The sequence below is a fragment of the Bubalus kerabau genome, chromosome 2 (assembly GCF_029407905.1).
Source record: "Bubalus kerabau isolate K-KA32 ecotype Philippines breed swamp buffalo chromosome 2, PCC_UOA_SB_1v2, whole genome shotgun sequence".
Classification (NCBI taxonomy): Eukaryota; Metazoa; Chordata; class Mammalia; order Artiodactyla; family Bovidae; genus Bubalus; species Bubalus kerabau.
Genome location: NC_073625.1, coordinates 128,829,489 through 128,851,952, shown reverse-complemented (window position 1 = coordinate 128,851,952; position 22,464 = coordinate 128,829,489). Strand labels below are relative to the sequence as shown.

Below are 22,464 nucleotides of genomic sequence, written 5' to 3'. Positions count from 1 at the left end.
CTGAGAATTAGTGCTCATGGGGTACCATGGAAAACACCTAGTCTAGAAAACAAAATTACCTTTGCTTTTATTATTATCATTACTGTGGCCTTATTTCTATTTTCATATTTTTGTTTTTTTATTGTATACAGGCAGAGTTAAGTGATAAATGTTTTAAAGTTTGGTCACTTGTATCCTAATTATTAACAGAAAACATGTAAGGGCAAATTTAATGATTAAACTATGTATATTTTTTCCTGAGTATATTTTTAGTTTTTCAGAAATTTTGCAGACAGTTGTTTTCTAGACAGTTTTTTTAAAAGTAAACCAGATTATGTTTCTTTTTGATATGATAGTGTATCATTATACACTGATAGACCTGTGAAAAAACAAAATTTGCATACATTTCTTTTTCTTTACTGTCTCTGCCTTCCCTTATCTAGCCTTCTTTCTAGAAATCTCTAGTCAGCCGTGGCATTATTTTACACTGGCGTCAGTGTCGTCTCCTCTAATAGATCAGAACCTTTAGACTTGCTGGTGTCCTATTAAGTGACTTGCTGCCCATTGTGGGCCCTCTGTGTCTACACTAAGTTTCCCTTGGAGGTCTCTGGCCCTGTCTGGATGCTGATGACGAAACTGGTCTATATGCTTATCTTCACGGAGAACTGGAGATCTGCTCAGGTTTGGGAATGTGAAGAAGGGGTTAACTACAGATTTTGGCACCAGTTACCCTCTTGTTCGTAGGTACATAAATCTGGTTGGTACCAGGTCTAGTGGTTGAGCTTGTCCTATGTCATCACTGTCACCAGGTTTAGGACTTGGGGTGGTGGGCCACTTCCCAGACTCCTAAGTCAGATATTCCTCCTTTGTGCTCCCATAAAAACCCTCCCCCCATATCATAGCTCATACCCTAGGATTGATTTCTCTTTGTCTATAATCAGATGATTGAGTGAAATCAGTTTCCACAAAAGTCTGACCCTGTAAGTCTTTGGTATGTCCATTTGAGGATATCTAAGTAATATATTTTTTCTTTTTTGAAAGGAGATCATCATCAGTTCATCATGATCTGAGGCCAAAAAAACAAAACAAAAACTTGCTTGGATTGACTGAATACAGTTATTAAAAGTAAACATGGAAAATGAACCAGACCATGAAAATGTGGAACAAAGCCTCTGTGCCAAGACTACTGATGAGGAACTGAACAAGTCTTTCAGTCTAGAAGCTTCACTTTCAAAATTCTCTTATATAGATCTGGACAAGGAACTGGAGTTCAGAAATGATCTGGTAAAAATTCAGCTTTTGTCAAGTGATGATGTTTAACCAAAATGTTGCTTAGAGTGCACTTTATAATTCAAAGACTCTAATTTCATCATTTTTGCATAGATTAATAGGCATCTATATACATTTTTATGAAATAATACTACTCTTCATTTCTATAGCTGATTATAGTTTATAAAACACTCGAATACATCTTCTCATTTGAGCTTCACAACGCTCTGATACTCCGTTTTTACAGGGGAAGAAACTGAAGTGCAGCTATGTTAAATGATATCTCTATCATAGTACTAGTGGTAGACTTAGAATTCTTGTGCAGTGATTTTTTTTTTTCTCATTGATCTGATATCAGTAGGTTTTTGTGACGATATGAATATTTAATAACAAGTTGTTTGACCTAATCATCCACCACCATAATTTATGAAATAATTAGGAAATTCAGTGTCAGACCTTTGTATATCTCTTATGACTTAGAAGTTTAGGGTTTGTTGTAAGAAATGCTGTTTTGTTTAAGAAAGCAGATGCCAAAGCCCTTCAACAGAAGCTTTCTGGAAAGGATTGTTAGGATGTTGCCATCAGTGCATATTTGTCCTTGATAAACTCTGAATATGTGGATAGAAAAGGAAACAGTTCTGTAGTTGTTTGACCTAACCCTTAATATCATGAATTATTGAGTTGGGTTTCTGTGAGAAGAGTTTGGTGGTCTGTTTGTCTTCTAATGGATAATGGTTCTAATCAATTAAAACACCCTCCCAATTATAAGAGGGAAAGCATTATTATGTGAGTATTAATTTCTTTTCTCTATTTAGATTGATGATAAGGAGTTCGATATTCCTCAGGTTGATACTCCTCCAACACTGGAAAGCATACTAAATGAAGTAGGTATATATTAACAGTCGCTGTTTTATCACGTTGATTTGAATACTTCCGGGTTATAGTGTATGTTTCCAGATCTGCATTGTCTAGTAAGGGAGCCAACAGTCACATGTGGCAATTTAAACTGATTACAGGTAAAGAAAAATTAAAAATCCATTTGCTCAGTTGTACAAGGCACACTTCAAGTAATCACATGTCACATGTGGCTAGTGGCTATTGTAGTGGACAGCATAGATGCCAAGAGTATTTCCATTATTGCAGAAAGTTCTAGATTGTGAGCTTTTCAGGGGCAGAAGCCATGTCTTGTTCATCTCTGTGCCCATGACAATACCTCATACTTGGACCGACTAAAGAAATGTTTTATTAAGTGAGTTGAAATACTAAATTCATGACACTTTTGAGATTTGTATTACGTTTTGATAATGTCATCTCTACCAGTGATATTCAAATAGCTTGTCCTCAGGAGATACAAAAGAGTATCCGCAGCCTTGTAATGCACTTCATCACCCTTCTATATAAAGAAAATGAAGCCGCCATAGTTTATCTTGTGAATACCATCTTGATTAAAAATTTTCTCAGAGCTCTGAAATGATGTTGCTTTCTGAATTAGCAGATCATAAAGGCTTTACAAAGGAGCTCTTTGGAAGTACATGTTGATGAAGTGTGCTGGCTTTTTTGTACCCTGCATCTGCTGACAATTCTTCAACTCAGTCTTCTTGATCTTTTAACAACTTGCTTAAGACTCCCATTGGAAGTTTTAGCTCCTAATTTAAGAAAGATTTTTAAAAATCTGTTTCAGATCCATAGTTATGTTTTGTAAAAGATGATGCAAAGATTCCTCAACAGAAATGCTCACTGGCCCCATAGGTGGGGTTGGGCCCTGGTTTGCTTTTTTTTTTTTGGCTCTCGCCCCTTTATTACTTCTTTATCTATACTTTTAGGTTTATAGGCAGTACTATATAGGATGCAAACTACTTTCTCTATGAATTACATCTTTTATTCTTTTAAAATATCAGCTTGATATTGCTGTTTCTTTGAATATATTTTTAAATGTTATGCTTGATCTGTATTAAGAAGACTTGAGCATTTATAATTTTGACCAAGAAGGCTTTGGTTAATGAGAGACTGTCCTGTTAAAGTCATATTTATTTATTGCTTTCTAATAGGAAATCTTTCATTTAGAGATGAAGAGATTAATTTGTCAGTTTTCATAACATGATGTTAATCACATAATTATTTCAATTACAAAGTGAGAACTAAAAATAGTCTTAGAGGATGTGTACAAAGCCCTGTTTGTACATCTTTGTACCATAATGTCAAAGTAATGCTCTTATGAATGAGGCTGTAGTTTATAATGAAGGAAAACTATCTTTGCAGAATTTACATACCTACTAGTATCAGTAAGTATAGTAATCATTAGTGGTTAACTGAGAGGATGATACTGTTATCTTCCTCACTAATTTGGGTGCCTTGTGCATTTGGGTCACAGTGTTAAATACTGCGATTATGAAGTGCTATGTGATTGTCTCTGATTTTGAGAGAAAAATAGGACTGGAAATTGGCTGGCTGTCATACCACCAGGGAGCGCAACAGGTGGACAAGTGAAAATAAAAATAATTTAAATTGTAGAACATTATGAAGACTAAAAAGGGAAGAAGTATTGAAGAGTGATTTTAAGAAGGAAAAGGGACAAAAGTAGAAAATGTAAATAAGCACTTGCTCCAGGATATGTGGGTATATATATCCTATAAAATTCATAATTAAACCTGAAGAGATGCTGGGAAGAAGTGGTCATCTATTTTACAGAAAGTTAGAGATTACTGAGACATGCTAAATCTCAGAACTTAGGTCATGAAATAATGTTACTAGGCCTTGGCATCCTTTGAAACTGAGGTTTTGATTAAGGTTTTTAATCTGAGGTTTTTAATCTTGAAATTCCGTTCTCTAATAATAATCCTCCCCCATCGTACATTCTCTTCCTTCCATTAAACCTCCTCTTTGACCTCCTTAGGACCAAGTCTGTTGATCCTGTTTAGTCCCCAGTGTTTGAGAGTAGCCCTGACTTCAGATCCACTGTTGGCTCATGCAGCCGGATATTTCTTTGGAACTTTTAATGGAGATATCACATACATAAAGAAAATCTACTCAGGTCATAAGTGTACAGCTTGGTGAATTTTCACAAACAGAATTCTTCGTGTAACTGGAGTCCATCTGAAGAAATAAAGCATTGCTAGCACCCCAGAAACTCCTCTTGTGCTCCTTTAGTATCGAACCCAGGATAATCACTATCCTGACTTCTACCAGCATTGATTGGCTTTCTGGCTTTGAAAATGGAATTATACAATATATGCTTTTGTGTGTCTGACTTATTTCCCTTAATATTGTGTTTTTAGATTCATTTGTATTTTCCTGCATGTAGTTATTCATCCATTCCCTTTGCTGTGTAAAATACATAGCATTTTTTATTCATTCTACTGTTTATGGGCAGTTGTATAATATCCAGTTTCTGGCCACTTTGACAAGTGCTGCTGTAAATACTCTTATTCCTGTCTTCAGGTACCTACACACATGTGTACACACACACATTTCTTCTGGGTATGGACCTCAGAGTAGAGTCGCTGCGTCATCAGATATGGGCATGGTCAGCTTTGTAGATACTGCCACAGGTTTCTCAAAGTGGTTGTGACAGTGTATGCTTTCTGCAGCAATATATGGATATGGTTATATAAATAACCTTATATGGTTATATATGATATTATCATGTATATTACCATATCATATATATGGTTATATGTGTATATCATATATGAAGATATGGTTCCCATATCTTCATCAACTTTTTAATTTTTCTCTTTTTCACTTTAACCATTCATACCTAATAGGTGTGTAGTAGCATCCCATCTGAGTTTTAATCTGAATTTCCCTGAAGATTGATGAAATTGTGTTCCTTGGCATATGTTGTAGCCTTTTGGATATCTCTTTTGTGAATTGCTTTTTCATGTCTTTTGCCCTTTTTCTGTTGAGTTGATTTTTAAAGTATTTTTAGGAGTTCTTTATATGTGATATATATAAGCTTTAATCTATTACATGTATGTATTGCAAATATCTTCTGTTCTGTGGGTTACTTTTTCCCTCAGTTAATGGTTTCTTTCGATGAGCAGAAGTTCTTAGCAGTAGTTCAGCATACTAAGTTTTTCCATTTTGGTAGCTTTTTGCTGCATCCTATTGAAGAAAATTTTGCAAATTTCAAGGTTATGTTGATGCTATCTTATTTTAAAATCTTTATTGTTCTACCTTTTACATTAGATCCGCAGTTCATGTAAAATTTGTGTGTGTGATGGTGTGAGGTATGAGGCAGCAGCACTTACTGAGCACCATTTTCTGTGGTGTCACTTTTTGTTTTAAATCAGGTGATCATAAATGGTGGGTGTGGTTTCATTGGTCTTTCTGTACTTGCCCCAATATCACAGTCTGTTTGAACCTTTGTAATAGGTCTTGATATCTAGTAGGTTCAAATCTTCCAGCTTTGTTGTTAAGATTGCCTTGATTATTCTTAGTCTTTTGCATTTCTACATAAGTTTTAGAATTACTTTATTGGTTTACACACACATATACCACGTGAAATTTGATAGGATTGTGTAGATTCTACACATCAGTTTGTGAGAATTGATATCTCAACCGTGTAGCTTCCGTGGTGGCTCAGTTGGTAAAGAATCCACCTGCAATGCAAGATACCCTGGTTTGATTCCTAGATCAGGAAGATCCCCTGGAGGAGGGCATGGCAACCCACTCCAATATTCTTGCCTGGAAAATCTCCATGGACAGAGGAGCCTGGTGGGCTGCAGTCCATGGGGTCTCAAAGAGTTGGACACAACTGAGCGACTAAGCACAGCACACATCGTGAAGCTAGTAATTTTAAATTCAGCCTCACTGATACCCTTAATTATCTTCTTCATTTTTCCCCCCCACTTAATCTCGTAAGCCCTCAACCCTGGCTTAATTTAGCTAATCTATTTTCTTTAATTATATCCCTGGGCTGCTTAAGAAAATCAAATAAGATTCTGGCTGACTCTCTTGCTTAAGACCTTGGTTCTGCATTTCATTTATGAGTTGTTTCCGTTCCCTTTCCCTAGGGCGGTCCTTCCATTCTTGCACAGCTCTCAAGTAGCACAGTAACTCCTTGCAAGCCTTCATCCTGTTCTTAGCACTCATGTGTATGTGGAGATATCTGAAAAACAGTTGGAAATGTGGCCTAAACCTCAAGAGAAATGTTGGTACTAAAGATACAGATTTTGGAGTCCTGAGCATGTCATGGTATTTGAAGCTGTAGGTGTGGATTAGCTAGTTCATACAGAAAGTTTGTGAAGTAGGAAGAGCCAAGAGCCAAGAATATAATCCTGGGGAACAAAATCACTCAAAGGTTGGGCTGAAGAGAAAGTAGAGAACATGACTAATAGAAGAGGCCACATAAGTTGAAGGAACAGTAAATAGATGTATTGGAAACTAAGGGAAGAGAAAATTTCTAGGAGTGAGGCTTAGCCAGTGGTATTACTTGATGCATATGGGGCAGTAGCATGCTAAAGGAAAATAGGCTGGCAGATTTGACTGGTAACTTCAAGAGTAGTACTCAGTAGCCAGTAATGGGTCGAGAAAGTGAAGTGTGGACTGCTGTCTTAAGAACATGGATAGAAATAAGGGAGAAGGTAGTCCAGCTGAAACCGAAGGTGTGATCAGAACTTTTTTCTCTAGTGTCTGCTGCCTAGAATCAGCTTGTTTGAAGCTAGACTCATTTTGCTTTATCTGCTGAGATAATTCTTATCTCAATTAGCGGTATTACCTTTTGCCTAGTTGCTCTAGCTAGAATCCTTGGAATCTTTTTTGACTTCTTTCTTAAACTTAACCCCCTCTGCCCCCCGCAAAACACTGTTTAAATGGTAAGCAGGAATCTTTAATTTTACCTCAGTAATGTCTCCTTATTCCTTCTCTTGACCCCTTCAGCTGCATTCCTAGACTGAACTCTTCTCTCTTTCCTTGAAATTGCAGTAGCCTTCTTCCTGGTTCTTACTAGTCTCCCTGCCCCAGTCTTCCCCTCTACTCTCATTCATCTTCATTCTACCCCATTTATCTTCTTAAACATGATTCTCATCATGTGTCGAATTCTTAGAGATCTCCTTGTCTTCCAGCTGCCTGCGGTATGCAGTACATTAATTTATTAAGTAAATGAGTACTGATTATGTGTCCGGCATTGTACTAGGCACTAGGAATACAGTGGTGAATGTGGGACCTCCTGTCACCTAGCTTAATGAAATATAAAGGTTTTTACGATGTGGGTCCCAGCTTATGTTTCTAGGATCATCTCCAACTCCTACTTGTATACTCTGCTCATCTTAGACTACTTCCTTTTTCATTGGCACAATCCATATTATGAAATCACTGTTTGCACATGCTGTTTCCAACCCAGAATGCCTTTCTTCTGTTTGTCATGTTTATTAAGGCATGCTGTTTATAGTCAGGTGGTATTTATTTTCTTCAATCAGCTGTTGGCTGTTAGTTAACTAGTAAAGCACCTAGACAGGTTTGAATATGAAGACATATTTGGCAACTAAAAATATAATCTGTATAACTGCTCCTACTTCTTTCAGCTACGGGAAATAATTTTTTGGAGTGAAAAAAGTAGGGAGAGATATCTAGAGTTGAAATTTAATTCTGTACTGTGCCTCTCTGGTCAATAGCAATGCACGGAAAAGGGGTGAAAAACAGCGAAAGCATATGTTTATTTTGGAGAAACCCATTAATGCCTGTTTGACTTAGAGAGTATTTGGACTTTTGAATTAATGTATCCATGTTCTTCTAATTTAGACTGATGATGAAGATGAATCTTTTGTTCTTGAAGATCCTACATTGTTAAACATTGATACTGTTGATTCTCACTCTTATGATACTTCATCTGTGGCAAGCTCAGATAGTGGTGACAGGACCAACTTAAAAAGGTAAGTATTCTTTTTTTTAAAAAGTTGAAGTATAGTTGATATACAGAGTTGTGTTGATTTCTGCTGTATAGCAGGAGTGACTAAGTTATACATATATATACATTCTTTTTCATATTCTTTTCCAGTATCCCAGGATATTGAATGTAGTTCCCTGTGCTATACAGTAGGACCTTGTTGTTTATCCATTCTTCATGTAATTCTCCCAGTCCGTCCCTCCCCAACCCATCCACCCCCTTGGCAACCACACATCTGTTTGTCTGTGAGTCTCTTTCTGTTTCATAGATTCATTTGTGCCATATTTTAGATGCCACATAAAGGTGATATCATATTGGCATTTGTCTTTCTTTCTCTGACTTAATTCACTTGGTATGATAATCTCTGGTTGCATCCATGTTGCTGCAAATGGCATTCTTTCTTTTTTTTTAATGACTGAGTAGTCTTCCAGTGTGTATAGGTACCACGTCTTTGTCCATTCATCTGTCAGTGGACATTTAGGTTGTTTCCATGTCTTGGGTCTTGTGAGTACTGCTGCTATGAACATAGGGGTGCGTGTGTCTTTTTGAATTATAGTTTTGTCTGGCTATATGCCCCAAAATGGGATTGCTGGATCATATGATAATTCTATTTTTAGTTTTCTGAGGAACCTTCCTACTGTTTTCCACAGTGGCTGTACCAGCTTTCATTCCCAGTAACAGTGTAGGAGCATTCTCTGCTCTCTATACTCTCTCCAACACTAGTAGACTTTTTAATGATGGCCATTCTGACTTTTTAATGACTGGTGTGAGGTAGTACCTCATTGTGGTTTTGGTTTCCATTTCTCTAATAGTGATGTTGAGCCTCTTTTCATGTGTTTATTGGCCATCTGTATGTCTTTGGAGAAATGTCTGTTAAGGTTTTCTGTCCATTTTTCGATTGGTTTTTCTTGTTGTTGAGTTGTATGAGCTGTTTATACGTTTTGGAAATTAAACCCTTGTTGGGTGTATCGTTTGCCAATATTTTCTCCCATTCTGTAGGTTGTCTTTTCATTTTGTTTAAGGTTTCCTTTCCTCTACAGAAAGCTTGTACATTTGATTATGTCCCATTTGTTTATTTTTGTTTTTATTTCTTTTGCCTTGGGAGACTGACCAAAGAAAACATTGGTATGATTTATGCCATAGAATGTTCTGCCTATGTTCTCTTCTAGGAGTTTTATGGTGTCATGGCTTATGTTTAAGTCTTTAAGCCATTTCGAGTTTATTTTTGTGCATGATGAAAAGGTGTGTTCTACCTTTATTGCTTTATATACGTCTGTTCAACTTTTCCAGCACCACTAAGCTGAAGAGACTTTTTTTCCCTCATTTTATATTCTTGCCTTCTTTGTCGAAGATTAATTGACTGTAGGTATATGGGTTTATTTCTGGCTCTCTGGTAAGTATTCGTTTAAATCACACTTGTATATAATATGGTCTGCTGAAGCCCTGCATGGAAAGTAGAAGGCCACTTGCTGCTGCTGCTGCTGCTAAGTCACTTCAGTCGTGTCCGACTCTGTTCGACCCCATAGACGGCAGCCCACCAGGCTCCCCCGTCCCTGGGATTCTCCAGGCAAGAACACTGGAGTGGGTTGCCATTTCCTTCTCCAATGCGTGAAAGTGAAAAGTGAAAGTGAGGTCGCTCAGTCGTGTCCGACTCGTAGCTACTCCATGGACTGCAGCCCACCAGGCTCCTCCATCCATGGGATTTTCCAGGCAGGAGTACTGGAGTGGGGTGCCATTGCACTTAGGTGGAAATAAAATGCTTGTTAGACCCTGAAGATTTTGATACTGTTGAGAGGAGAGCATAAGAAGGTGGATACTCTGTCAGTCTTCTGCACTTCCAGGGTGTGTGCTCAGTCACTCAGTTGTGTCCAACTCTTTGCAGCCCCATGGACTGGAGCCCACCAGGCTCCTCTGTCCATGGAATTTTCAGGGAAGAATACTGGAGTGCCATGCCATTTCCTACTCCAGGGATCTTTCCTGACTCAGGGATCATCTCCTGTATTGGCAGGCAGGTGCTTTACCACTAGCCACACCTGGGAAGCCCCCAGTAGGAAGCTAAATATAGCCAGGGAGTCCCAGAAGCAGGAGAGCCTTTAGAGGGCGCACACATCAGACCTGGAGCAGTGTCCATGGTGGAAATGTGGAGATGTGTGGGAAAGGTGGTGGGAATCACCTCACCAGCTTTCTGTTCCCTCCACTCCTTCCTCCACCACCTTCCTCCTGCCGTCTAAGGACAGCTCCAGCATTTCTTCATTCCCTTGGAATGGGTTCAGAGGAGAGTTGCAAAGATGATTAAGATTTGGGAAAAGGACTTCTAACCCTAAATAGCTTCATTTTGGCTGCTTTCACCTTCCACATTCTTGGAGAGCACATGAAAAGGAAAGAGAAGTGGAGGAAGCATAATGTAAATGTTTTATTGAATTCATGTGTAACTTTAATGTTGATAACTTGTCGGTGTATTTTTCTTCAACTTCTTAAATTTTGCCTGTATCAGGGCTGTGTTCTTTAGGTTGTCAACTCTTGTGAAATAGGGGCCATGGCTGGGTATATTAACTTGTTTGTCAGTTTCTTCTACAACTAAACTTTGTTCTGCTTTATTGAGATATAATTGACATACAGTACTGTGTAGATTTAATGTATATAGATTCTTTGATATATGTATATTATGAAATGATTAGCACAGAAAGGTTACTTAACACCTTTATCACCTCACATAATTACAATTTTTTTCTGGAGTCAGAAAATCTAAGATCTACTTTCTTAGTAACTTTCAAGTATATAACCAGTGTTGTTAACGATAGTCATCACCCTGTACGTTAGATCTCCAGAACTTATTCATCTAAAAACTGTAAGTCTATATCCTTTGACTAGAATCTCTGTATTTCCCCCAGGCCCTGGATATCACTATTCTAGTCTCTGTTTCTATGAGTTGCTTTTTAAAAGGTAGTGATTTTGTTTCTTTTGGGTATACAACCCAGAAGTGGGATTGCTGGATCACATGGTAGTTCTATTTTTAATTTTTTGAGGGACCTCCATGCTATTTTCCATAGTGGCTGCACCATTTACATCCCTACCAACAGTAGCCAGGGATTCCTTTTTATTTGGATCCCCACCAACACTTATCTTTTGTTGTTTTGAGAATAGCCATACTAATGGGTATGAGGTGGTATCTCATTGTGGTTTTCATTTGCATTTCCCTGAAAATTAGTGATGTTGAGCACCTTTTCATGGACCTATTCGCCATCTGTATGTCTTCCTTGGAAAAATACCTATTTAAGTCCTCTGCCCGTTGGTTTTTTTGCTCCCGAGGTATGAGTTCTTTTTATATATTGGTTAATTATGGGTATGGGGTTAAGGGTTTGCAGATATTTTTCCCTGTTCCATAGTTGCCTTTTATGTTTTGATTGCTTCTTTAGCTGTGCAGAGGCTTTTTAGTTTGATATAGTCCTATTTATTTATATATATTTATATATATCATATGTATATCCACTTTTGTTGCTTGTGCTGTTGGTGTCGTACATAACTAAAAAAATCTATGCCAGTACTACCGTCAGGGGCTTTTCTGTTTGCTTTTTCCTAGGAGTTTTGTGTTTTGAAGTCTTATGTTTAAGTCTTTAATCCATTTAATCTTTGTGAGTGGTATAAGACAGAGGGATGATTTCCTTCTTCTGCATGTGATTACCCAGTTTTCCTAGCACCATTTGTTGAAAAGAATATTCTCTGTCCTCATTGAGTGTTCTTGGCTCCTTTGTCAAATGTTAGTTGACTATATATGCAAGTGGTTATTTCTGTGCTCTATTCTGGTCATTGATCTTTGTCTTTTTTAATGTTAGTACCATACTGTTTTGGTTACTGTAGCTTATAATATAGTTTGAAATCAGAAGGTGTGATGCCTCCAGCTTTGTACTTTTTTCTTAAGATTACTTTGGCTGATAGAGATCAGTTGTGTTTCTCTAAACTGACAATGAAATATATAAAAAATAATAAAAATCACATTTACAGCAGCATCAAAAGCAATGAAGTAGTTAGGAAGACATTTAGGAACAAGGAGGTGAAAGAGTTGTACATTCAAAGGTAAAGACATTGGTAAATTAAAGAAGACAAATGGATGGAAAGCTTTCCATGTTCATGGATTAATTAAAATGTTCATACTACCCCTGCCTATGTATAGATTTGGGTCAGTCCCTATCAGAATCTCAGTGACATTTTTCACAGAAAAGCAGTCCTGAAATTTGTATGGAATCACAATACTTAAGTGTTTTTGATGGTTTGGTCATTTACCTGCTTAAAAGCTGTGGTGTCATCTTTTTGCCCACATAGTAATGCCCGAACTGCGTTGCATAGTGTCAGCCTGAAGCCTGCTTACTATTTTGACATAAATGCAGAGCACTTCCACGTCTGCCTCCTGGCCCATGCCTCTTGTGTACTCACACTCCCCACACACACTGTACACCATTACATCTTCATATTTTTGCTTGTGCTTTTTTTTTGTCTGACAGACTCCTAGTTATCCATCAAGGCCAGATCAGATGTCTTCTCTTTTCTATAGCTGTCCCTGATATCCCCTTAATAAACAGGATTAAAGTCTTTATTTTGTTTCTATCATGCTATTTTCATTTTTCTTTTCTAACATTTATCCGTTAATTTGAGTGAGTTACTCATTAGTCCCTCTAGCTAGGATATGAGATCCTCGAGAGTGGGAACTTTGAGCTTTTTATATTTGTATCCCCAGAACATACTTTTAGTCATGAAAGCCAGGTGGGAGTAGGTGTTCAGTGTTTGGTAAAAGCTTAAAGAAGTATTTTTTGTACAGTGATGAGTAGGGTAAGTGAAAGGAGCTGTTAGTAGGAGCATCAGAGAATGAGTAATGAGTTGGAAATTTGAGGCAGTTGGTTGGGAGAATGAGAGGGTCGTTACAGACAACAATAGGGCAAGAATGGTTGCAAAGGTGGAAGGCAGGTAGAGGTGATGTAAACCTGTAAGCAGGGCTTCTCTATAGGCGACCTTCTGATGAGTAGCAGAGCCTTTCGCTGTCGTTATTAAGGTGAGCAAGGAATAGGTTGAATCTGTGAAGAAGAGATGGTGGCTTTATTCATTTTCCTGCTGTGCTTCTCTGAGGTTCAGAGTGAATTTAGTATAACATTTTAATGTGAGACTGTTAGACTTTATACCTCTTCAGAAAACAGAGCTAACAAATTAATACAGTATTGCTTTCTGCTTTTCTTGTTTTTATTTACTTTTTCTTCTTTCAAAGCTTTAAAGACCTTGCCTTTTCAGTTTTTATTTTCTGTTCTTAAACGTTTTCCTTTTTCTCCTTAAAGAAAGAAGAAATTACCTGATTCTTTTTCACTCCATGGATCAGTTATGCGACATTCACTTTTGAAGGGAATTTCTGCCCAGATAGTGTCTGCAGCTGTAAGTATTTTGTTCTCTTCCCCCAGCTTTATAACCTGCAATGGCATAGTGAAGCAGGAATGAGCATAAAACAAAGCACAGCACTTCTCTTGGCCCGAGGCTTAAGAAAAACAGAATCTGGCTTTCATGGGTTTTGTGTGATTATTTTTGACTCATAAGACATAGCTACACATCTTGACATAGAAATTAGTGCAGCCATGAAATAAAGGTCTGCCCGGAGTCTCGGGTGTGCCTAAATGAAATATGGCAGCAAGCCTAAAAGGAACACTATCTGCCTTTTCTTTAAATTCCTTTTCAGTTTAGTTGCCATCTTGTGTATTTGGTTGAGGTAGAGCGATTTTTTTTTTTCTTTTAGTGTTTTCATATGGAGGAATGATTGATCAGAATCTTTTACAACTGAGTGATGTTTTTATAATTCACAAAAGTCTTTTCATGTACCTTATTTCATATACTCTTACAACTTTGAAAGTAGGGAAAGCCGTATCCTATTTTACAAATGAGAAGACAGACTCAGAGGTGATATTAACTTGTCTTACATCATTGGGTTAGGAGATAGCAGAGCAATTACTCAAAATTAGGGGTTTTTGGCTCCAAGTCGAGTGCTGCTTTTGTTGTGAAATGGGGGTGGTATTGGTGAAAGTGGCCAGTGTGTAATGGCTGGAACAGAGTATCTGTGTCTGTTTTGAAAATGGTTTGGAGCACTGGATTAGTACAAAAATATTTAATAGTCCATTAAGACAATAGATGCTGATTCTGGTATGTTTATCAAATTTTCCTTTGGCCTCAAGGCTTATAGTTTTACGTAGTCTTTCGGTTTTGGTTTTCTGAATTCAATATATAGATTATATAAGTAATAGTAATAATAATGATGTTGATATGAATCGTGATTCATATCCCAGGAACTTTGATATGTTTTTATGTTCTTTTCATGGAGTTTAATTAGTGTTTTGCATATTCAGTTTGGACAAAGTTTTATTTTTTATGACGGTAAGAGATTGATAGAGAAGTGGATCATGACACCATAGCCACATTGTAATTTTTAGGTTTATCAGTGAAAGCTCTTATTACAGACCACCCCTCCACCCCCACGCAAAAAAACCAGAACAAACAAACAAAAAAACCCCAAAAACAACAAAAAAGGAAAAAGTGTTCTCTGTGGGCATTTGGTATACCCCGGCCCAGCTCATATATCATAAAGTCAATTTAAATAGAGAGATAGGCAAGCAATGGGGGAAACCTGGGCAATTGTCCTTCCTCTTTTAGGTGGAGAGTAACTCATATTTGCTAGAATGGGAACCACCTGTTGAGGATTACATTTCCATGACGTTTTCTGAATTTAATCCTTATGTAGGTGATGAAATTCATTCCTTTCAAAATCAAGATGAACCAGAACAGTCATTTGACCCACCTGTGCAGTTTTAAAAATATTTTGAATAATGGAGACTGAACTAAAACTCAGACATTGAACAATGATTAGATAAATCTGTTATTTAAAAGGGTTTCTCTTTTCTCTTGAAGAGGAGGGAAAAATTCTAATAAATCCCAGAGTGTTTGCATTCTGTTCTTATTTCATTGCCATGGCTGAGCTCCTTTGGTATGTTAAAATGAAAACTGCTTTTCTTGTGACAGTCTTCATACTTTGTTTTTCTAATTTTGGATTACCAGCTCAATTTAAATTGTATGCTTTTCTGTGATGGTTGGTTTATTAACATGTAAAGCTAGTTATATTTTGGGGTATCTCCTCTGAATGGCTGTTTAGTAATGCCTTCAGCCCTGTGGATAGTGATGTTATTAGGGCTTCTTGTGGTGTTGACCATCATAGCCTTGTAGTCTATGCCTGGAGAACACTTAGGAGAGATGAAACTTTTGGAGTTGTGAACTTTGTTGTTTTGGAATCCTCCTCAAAGTAATATGACGTGGGATTATATTTAAAATTGACTCAAATTAAAGTGTATTTATCATTTTATGATCACCTAAGATAATGGAGATACCTTAAGATAGTGATTTTGTAAAATGTGTCCATTGCATAAAAATTTCCTAAGAAAAAGCAGATTCCTGGGCACTATCCCAGACCTACTGACTTGGAATCTAGTTCTAGCAGTGTAGCTAGGGATCTGCATTTTAACAGATACTCCAGGTGATTCTGATGCTCCTTGACTTTTGAGAGTCACTATCCTAAGCTGTAACATCAGTGCTAAAATTCTGTAGTTGGGGGCTAAAGTGATGGTTCCCCCTCTTGTCTGAATTATATATGTAAAGAGAGGGCCTTATACCATTTTTTTGTTTAAAAGTGGAAATATCTTTTCAAATACTTTTTTTTTAAATTTTATTTAGGACAAAGTAGATGCTGGCTTGCCTACAGCAATTGTAAGTATACTTTAAATAATCTTTTAAAGGTAAGCTTTCTATTACCAGGTTTTCTTAGATTTATTCTTCTGATACTCAGTTATTACATACATTTTACGAGAATAAATTCATATGTTATTTACTGCCAGTAATCATTTAAAATTTAGTCATGTTGAATATTCTCTTTCTAGTGTATTGTTACTCTTCAGTTTTGTTTTTTGAGATGCATATAATGGATACTGATTAGCCCATTTCCAGATTTATTTTATGTGGTACTATCCTGCCCAAGTACCTTTGCTCCTTCTGTGACTTGACCTCCTTTTGGTTATAGGGAGTGGAAACAGTGTTCGGTAAAATCACTTTGTGGTAAATAGTACATTTAACAGCTCTGAACTCCATTGCCAAGCTTGCCAAATAGTAAATCTGTGGGGGTGATTATAGAGAACTGGGGGATATTGAAAGCACACTAGTGCCCTCTTTTCTATTTTCAACTATTTCCAGCTGCCTCCTGTAGCTCTCTTATTAGTCAGTCAATTGGTGAGGGAAGTGGGCTGAGTTTTGAGTATTTCTGGCGCCTTTTGGCTCTTGTGAATGAGCTGGGGAAGGTCTTTCCTATTCTTTTCCCACACCTCATAGGAGGCTCTTGGTTGGGTAGCATAAGTGCCTTTACTTTGTCTGGACTCTTGAACTTTTTTTTATTTTAAATTGCTTTAGAGGAAGTTAAGTGGCATGTTTTTGCCTATAATGTTGAACATATGATATTTTAGTATTGTTACCCTTAGAGTAAATAGAGGGATGCCAAGAAATAAGATGTTCTGAGTTTTATCTTGCGTTTTGCCTCCTAGATGAAATTCTCCTTATTTATAATAGTTGGTGTGTTATCTGGTGTCTAGAGGAAAGAAGACCAACAAATTTAATTCTGATTATTTCAAGATCCTTGATATAATGTTTTAAAATATAATCTTCTCTTTTGTTCTCAGGCAGTATCCAGTTTGATAGCAGTGGGTACATCTCATGGATTGGCCTTAATATTTGGTAAATTTTCTAGCTGCTTATTTTAAATATTAAGTATTTGAGTTTTTTAAAAGATAATGTCTCTTAATCACAGTTTTTATAGTAAACTTTATTTTTCTGAAAAATGCCAGAAAAACTTGAAGAGTAGCAGTCAGCATTTTTATAGTTAAAAAGTGCTTGACTCAGCTTCATTTTGTTGCTCATTGCAAGTTTATTTTCTTCTTTATGAATTTATAAGCTATCATATCATATCATACACCATTTGACTCTCTGCAGACCTAGACAAAAAGAATGTAAAGTTGAGAGCGACAGGGTTTGTCATTTTGTCTGCCTCTGGTTTGTGGTGGTGATAATTTTTTTATTCTAAATCATATCTGAGTAGAAAGTATTTGAAAATATCTTCAGGGAAAGATTTCCAGGCTTTCTCAGTAATTTTCAGTAACTCTTAACTGATAGTAAGGTTTTTTCATTTACATTGTAAATCCCTCTAAACTGAAAGTTTTTTTAGCCTATAATCACTTTATTTTTGGGGTTGAGACGAGGACTTCGTTAGTTTTATTTTTATAGTACGTGATAATCCTAAGTTTTTTTTTCATTTGTTTTTCCTCCGTGAGACTAAATAACTCTGATTTTCATATTTCTTTGCTTTTGCCCCCAAACTATGAGCAAAACATTTTGTTCTGTTTAAATACTACTAGAAAATGTTTTCCTGTCATTTTTAGTGTTCTCACTGATTTTAAAGCTTTTGGAACTCTCTCAAATGGAATTCCGAATGACACTGTATTTTATTAAGGATGCTACAGAATATTATTTATGGAATACCTGGGAACACTTTAATAGCAGAACCATAATATGATCTTTGTGGTCCTTGCATCTTTATCATGAGTGAATAACTAGTAATTTTCCCTTGTTTTTGAGTAATTTGACTTCCAAGTTTTCCATTATACCAGAAGCCTGTTCATCATGTGATTTTAACATCTAGTCTTTTCAAAGGTGATGGATACAAATTATTGTCTGGGGATGAGAAGAATGGAAACAAAAAATACAATTCTCTAGAGAGAACTTTAGAATTGAGTCTTTAATTATTTCTCTTATTCCATAATATGTGTTCATAATAAATTTAGATGAGCAAAAAATTGAAGATACACCAAAATCTGCCATCCAGAAATAATTCCTGACATTTCTATATGACCTTGAAATCTTTTGTCCTGTACATATGTGTATACGTATGTGCACCCCCCAAACTGGATCATGTTAATTTGTAACCTGCTTTTTCATTATAATGAACATTTTTCTATATAATTATTAAAATCATGTGTAGTATCTTTTTTCCTGTTTTATCAGCTTTTTTGTTTTAAATTTAAGTATGGTTGATTTACAGTGTTGTGTTAGTTTCTGGTATACATCAAAGTGATACAGTTCATGTGTGTGTATATATATATACACATGCCCACCCACATACACACACATTTATATTCTTTTCCATTGTGGTTTATTACAGGATATTGAATATAGTTCCCTGTAATATACAGGATTGTGTTGTTTATTTTATATATAGTGGTTTGTATCTATTAATCTATCCCTCTCCTTTAGTAACCATAAGTTTGTTTTCTGTGTGAGTCTGTTTTTGTGTAACATCATTTTTAATGGCTACATGTATCCTGTTAAATGGATTCATCATTTAATCAATCATTTTCTACTATAAGACATTTAGGTTGTTTCTAAACAAAAAAATAGAGTGATGACCATCTTTGTAACTGCAATTTTTTGTGCACATGATTACTTCTTTCAGACAAATTCCTAAAAGTGGACTTGCTTATGTCAGGGTATGAACATTTTAAATGTTTCTGATGTATATTGCCTAACTGCCTCCTAGAAAGTTTTACCAACTTGCTCTCCTATCAGGTATAAGAATGCTTGTTTTCCTATGAGGGCAGGGTTGGTATTAGATTGATGGAATTTTGGGAAAGAATATTGAAAGCACTTTTAGTTAGTCACCTTATTTACATATGAGGTGTTTGAGAACCGGAGAGAGGTTAAGTGACATGTACAAAGCCAAATTCAGAATCAAAGGATACTGAATCCCAAGATTAGTACATTTCCAGTCCTCCAAGTTGTTCACCTGTTCTGAGAGAAATGGAGGCGAATTCCAAGATACAAAAAGGAAAGAATGCAAGAACTAAGATGAACAAGGATAGACTATAATGCATATGTTTATCTATTGGCAGAACTGTTTATTTTTGTTCCCCCTTACCAGTACTCACTCTCAACTCTATCTGCTTTAATATCTCTTCCTTACCCCCCAAGGTTCTAAGAATATGTGGCTGCTTATAATCAAACCCATGTAGAATTCACTGCAACAAATTAAAATGAAGTCTTTTAAAATAAAAAGCTAACGGGGAGAAGAGTACAGTGTCTTTCATTGCTGTCTCAATTTCCTTGGGGCTGCTTTCTCATTTTTTATAGGCCCAAGCAACTTTCTTGTGGATTTGATGAAACAGTAATCTTTCATTAAAGTCTCATGAAAAAGAAAGTATGCCATAATGAGCATTTTGAGAAAGAATCATAACATTCTAGTTATGGTTTGGATTTTTAATCATGCAGTTAGTAAATTTTACTCATTATTTTTGTAGGAATCAGATATCTGGACAATGAGTTTTAACAAATGGATTAAAATTTGCTTGAAAGTCAGGAACAAATGGCAGAGTAATAATGCTAAGAAGTGTCTAGATTTGAGGTCTGGGTTAAATCTGATCTTTTAAACATCTTTGTTGATCATAGGAAAAAGTGCAGCAGGAAGAACTTGTTTAAGTACCATTAGAGTCTCTTTGGAATGAAGGCCTGGGTCATTAGAATAGTAATGATTGTAAGTTTCTTAAGCACGATGTAAAATTTCTATTCTTAAGGAAGTAAAGGTATGTGGTATTTGTTATATATCTTGGTTCTTACCTAATTATAGGATCTCAAAAATTTGACTCTTACTAGAGATCTATCCCTATCCTAAGGCCCTTTAGTCTTTCATTTTTTGAGTTGTTAGTATACCTTAGTGGATTATCTTTTTGAAATTGTTTTATCAAATTTAATGGACTTGGATTTACTATGCTAAAATTTGGATATTATGAATTTTTTCTATTTCCATAACCAGTACCTAAATATAAATGCTAGACATATCATTTAATCACATTTAGTATCATTCTCACAGATAAGTAAAGTTTACCACTTATACTCTTGAAATCTTACCTGTCTTTTCTCTGAACTTTTGAACTGATTTCTTGCTTTTCTCTTTCTTTTGATCTTTTCTCCATGGATTCAAAGGAAAAGGTATAGTAATTTTGATGTGCGTGAGTGACTCTTTTTCTTTTGACCTTTTTATTGTTGAAGGAGAATGTTATCAATTACAGTTGACACCCTGTTATGAAATGCTTATTGAAAAGAACCAGCTAATTGAAATTGGTTAGAGAATTGTTAAAAATTACAAATATATGCATACCTTCAATATTTTATTTTAAAAGAAAATAAATATTCATTTCCCCCTAATCTTTTGATACAGTCCAAAACTGAGTTTTTTTATGCCAGTTGGAGGTCTGCAGCATCCTTTTCTGGCACAAGCTACATCAATGATAGGTCATGCAAAATTTGTACTTTTAATTAAACAAAAGAGGTAAAAGCTTGGGTACCTGTGAATCACTTGAGGTGTGCAAAATTTTAGATTTTCATAGAACTTTCCAGTTTTCTGCAGTTATCTTGTCCATACCTTACTTCATGACAGTTATTTAGAGCAACTCATCTTTACCAAGTTTTTCTAAAACATCCATTTAGCTGTCATAGAAACAGCAGCTTGCTCTTTTGCACTCTATTTCATTAGTTGACATATTGTTTAACGTTTTTTAAGTGCAGTAGTATTTATAGTGGCATGAACAGATTTAGAAATGAAAACAGTTGACTCTTTCTAAGCATCTGCATTCTAGAAAATAGCCAGTTATCTGTGGGGAGTCAGTGTATCCTGGGCTTTAGTCAGTAAGGTTAAAGAGGGAATGGAGAGCTTTAATTCTATGTGTGTTAGATGGTGGTCAGATAAAGTGCTTCTGCTGTTTTATGATCATTGATGAAAAATGTTTCCTAATCTCTCTTTTCTTCTTCTTCTTTGGTCATAGAGAATATTTTAATGTGCACAAAGGAGTAGTATTGAAGAATGGTGAATACTGGTGATAAAAGTAGAGCTGTACGCATATAATTTGATTTTGATTCTTTCTAGGATCTAGGTATTTCCTTCTTCGATGGTCTTTAGGGTATAGTTAAATTAGGGGTGAAGAAATAGAACATTAGGTTAATTTTGGTATGTGGAAAGAGCAGAAATTCTTGAAGTATGTTCAAATTTAGATTTTATGGCTATTGTAGACTTTATATGTTATTTATGGCTTTTCTTTGTTACTTAGTCCATTACTCTTAAGCCTGGAATATGCTGGGATCAACCCTAAGTAAAGTGTATTTTGAAAGATATACTAATAAAGAAATAGATGTAATACATTGCACTGTCAATTTAGATGTGCTTTTTGTGGTATCTGGGCTTTGAGTTCTCTTAATTGATAAGCTACTTATTATCATTAAAATAATTCTTTGCATGTGTATCATTGGATAGTTTTCATATTTTTCATAGGCATTTACAAAATTTAAGCTCTGTACCAACTCTGTGAAGCTTATAGGAAAAATGATAGTCTCACCCACCACCTCCCCCCACCCCCACCCAATCAAGAGCCCCCTTGGAGGAGTAAAACATGGAAAGCTCTGATTTTCACCTTTCTTACTTCTGTTCAGGTCCTTTTGTTCCTTCTGTGTAACTTTAGAAATTGTTTGAAAGAGGTTTTATGTTTGTCTTCACCAAGTACCTTTCCCCAAAATAGTCTAGAAAAATCTGGACTACAGAATGTTCTAGTAGAAGAAACCTCTTCAGTACGACCCCGCTTTCTTCTTTCTGCAGAAATTCTGTCTTTTCTGATTTGTTTAAATTGTATAGGTTTATTAATATGGCACCATAAATACAGAATGTATAATGACACCAATACGAATTGATAAGTATCTTTGTGGAGTTAAACTATATTACATTTTATGCATTGTCCATTACCTCACAGCCATGCTACCTTATAAAGGGACATTATAAAGATAATGAATACATTGTAAAAGTCAAGGGGAAAACATTGACAGTCTTCAGTAACAGAGTCCTATGGGATATAAATTTAGTACATATTTTAGGAGTGACCACTGTTGATAATTTGGTCCCTGTCTTAGCTAGTTTTTAGTACACAGTCAGAAAAAGAATCATGTCTGGGTTTTTAATGTAGAGGTTAGTTGTGTCTTTTTCCTCCCCTCTTTACTTCCTTTTTCTTAATGGTACCCTTATTCTCTATTTTTTCATACTCCTTAAATTCTCCTGTGCTTACTCTCCCTGAGTTATCAGTTCAGTTCAGTTTAGTCGCTCAGTAGTGTTCGACTCTTTGTGACCCCATGGACTGCAGCACGCCAGGCCTCCCTGTCCATCACCAACTCCCGGAGTTTAC

General features: G+C 36.1%; 1 protein-coding gene across 17 annotated transcripts in view; it reads left to right on the top strand.

Annotated features, from left to right (window-relative positions):
* Window positions 1-22,464, top strand: part of VPS8 (VPS8 subunit of CORVET complex) — a 303,545-nt gene that overhangs the window by 8,694 nt on the left and 272,387 nt on the right. For 12 of the 17 annotated variants that reach the window (XR_008710494.1, XR_008710495.1, XM_055568849.1 and 9 more), the window contains 6 exons: window positions 1,021-1,263; window positions 2,064-2,132; window positions 7,990-8,120; window positions 13,456-13,549; window positions 15,884-15,916; window positions 16,876-16,930. Coding sequence is in view for 12 of the 17 variants with exons in the window: in XM_055568849.1 (XP_055424824.1) it covers window positions 1,111-1,263; window positions 2,064-2,132; window positions 7,990-8,120; window positions 13,456-13,549; window positions 15,884-15,916; window positions 16,876-16,930 (535 nt within the window). In the remaining 5 variants the exon portion in view is untranslated. Of the gene's footprint in view, window positions 1-1,020; window positions 1,264-2,063; window positions 2,133-7,989; window positions 8,121-13,455; window positions 13,550-13,629; window positions 14,066-14,105; window positions 14,306-15,883; window positions 15,917-16,027; window positions 16,769-16,875; window positions 16,931-22,464 lie in introns of those variants that run through there. The other 5 variants (XM_055568854.1, XM_055568855.1, XM_055568858.1 and 2 more) reach the window with 5 other exon arrangements.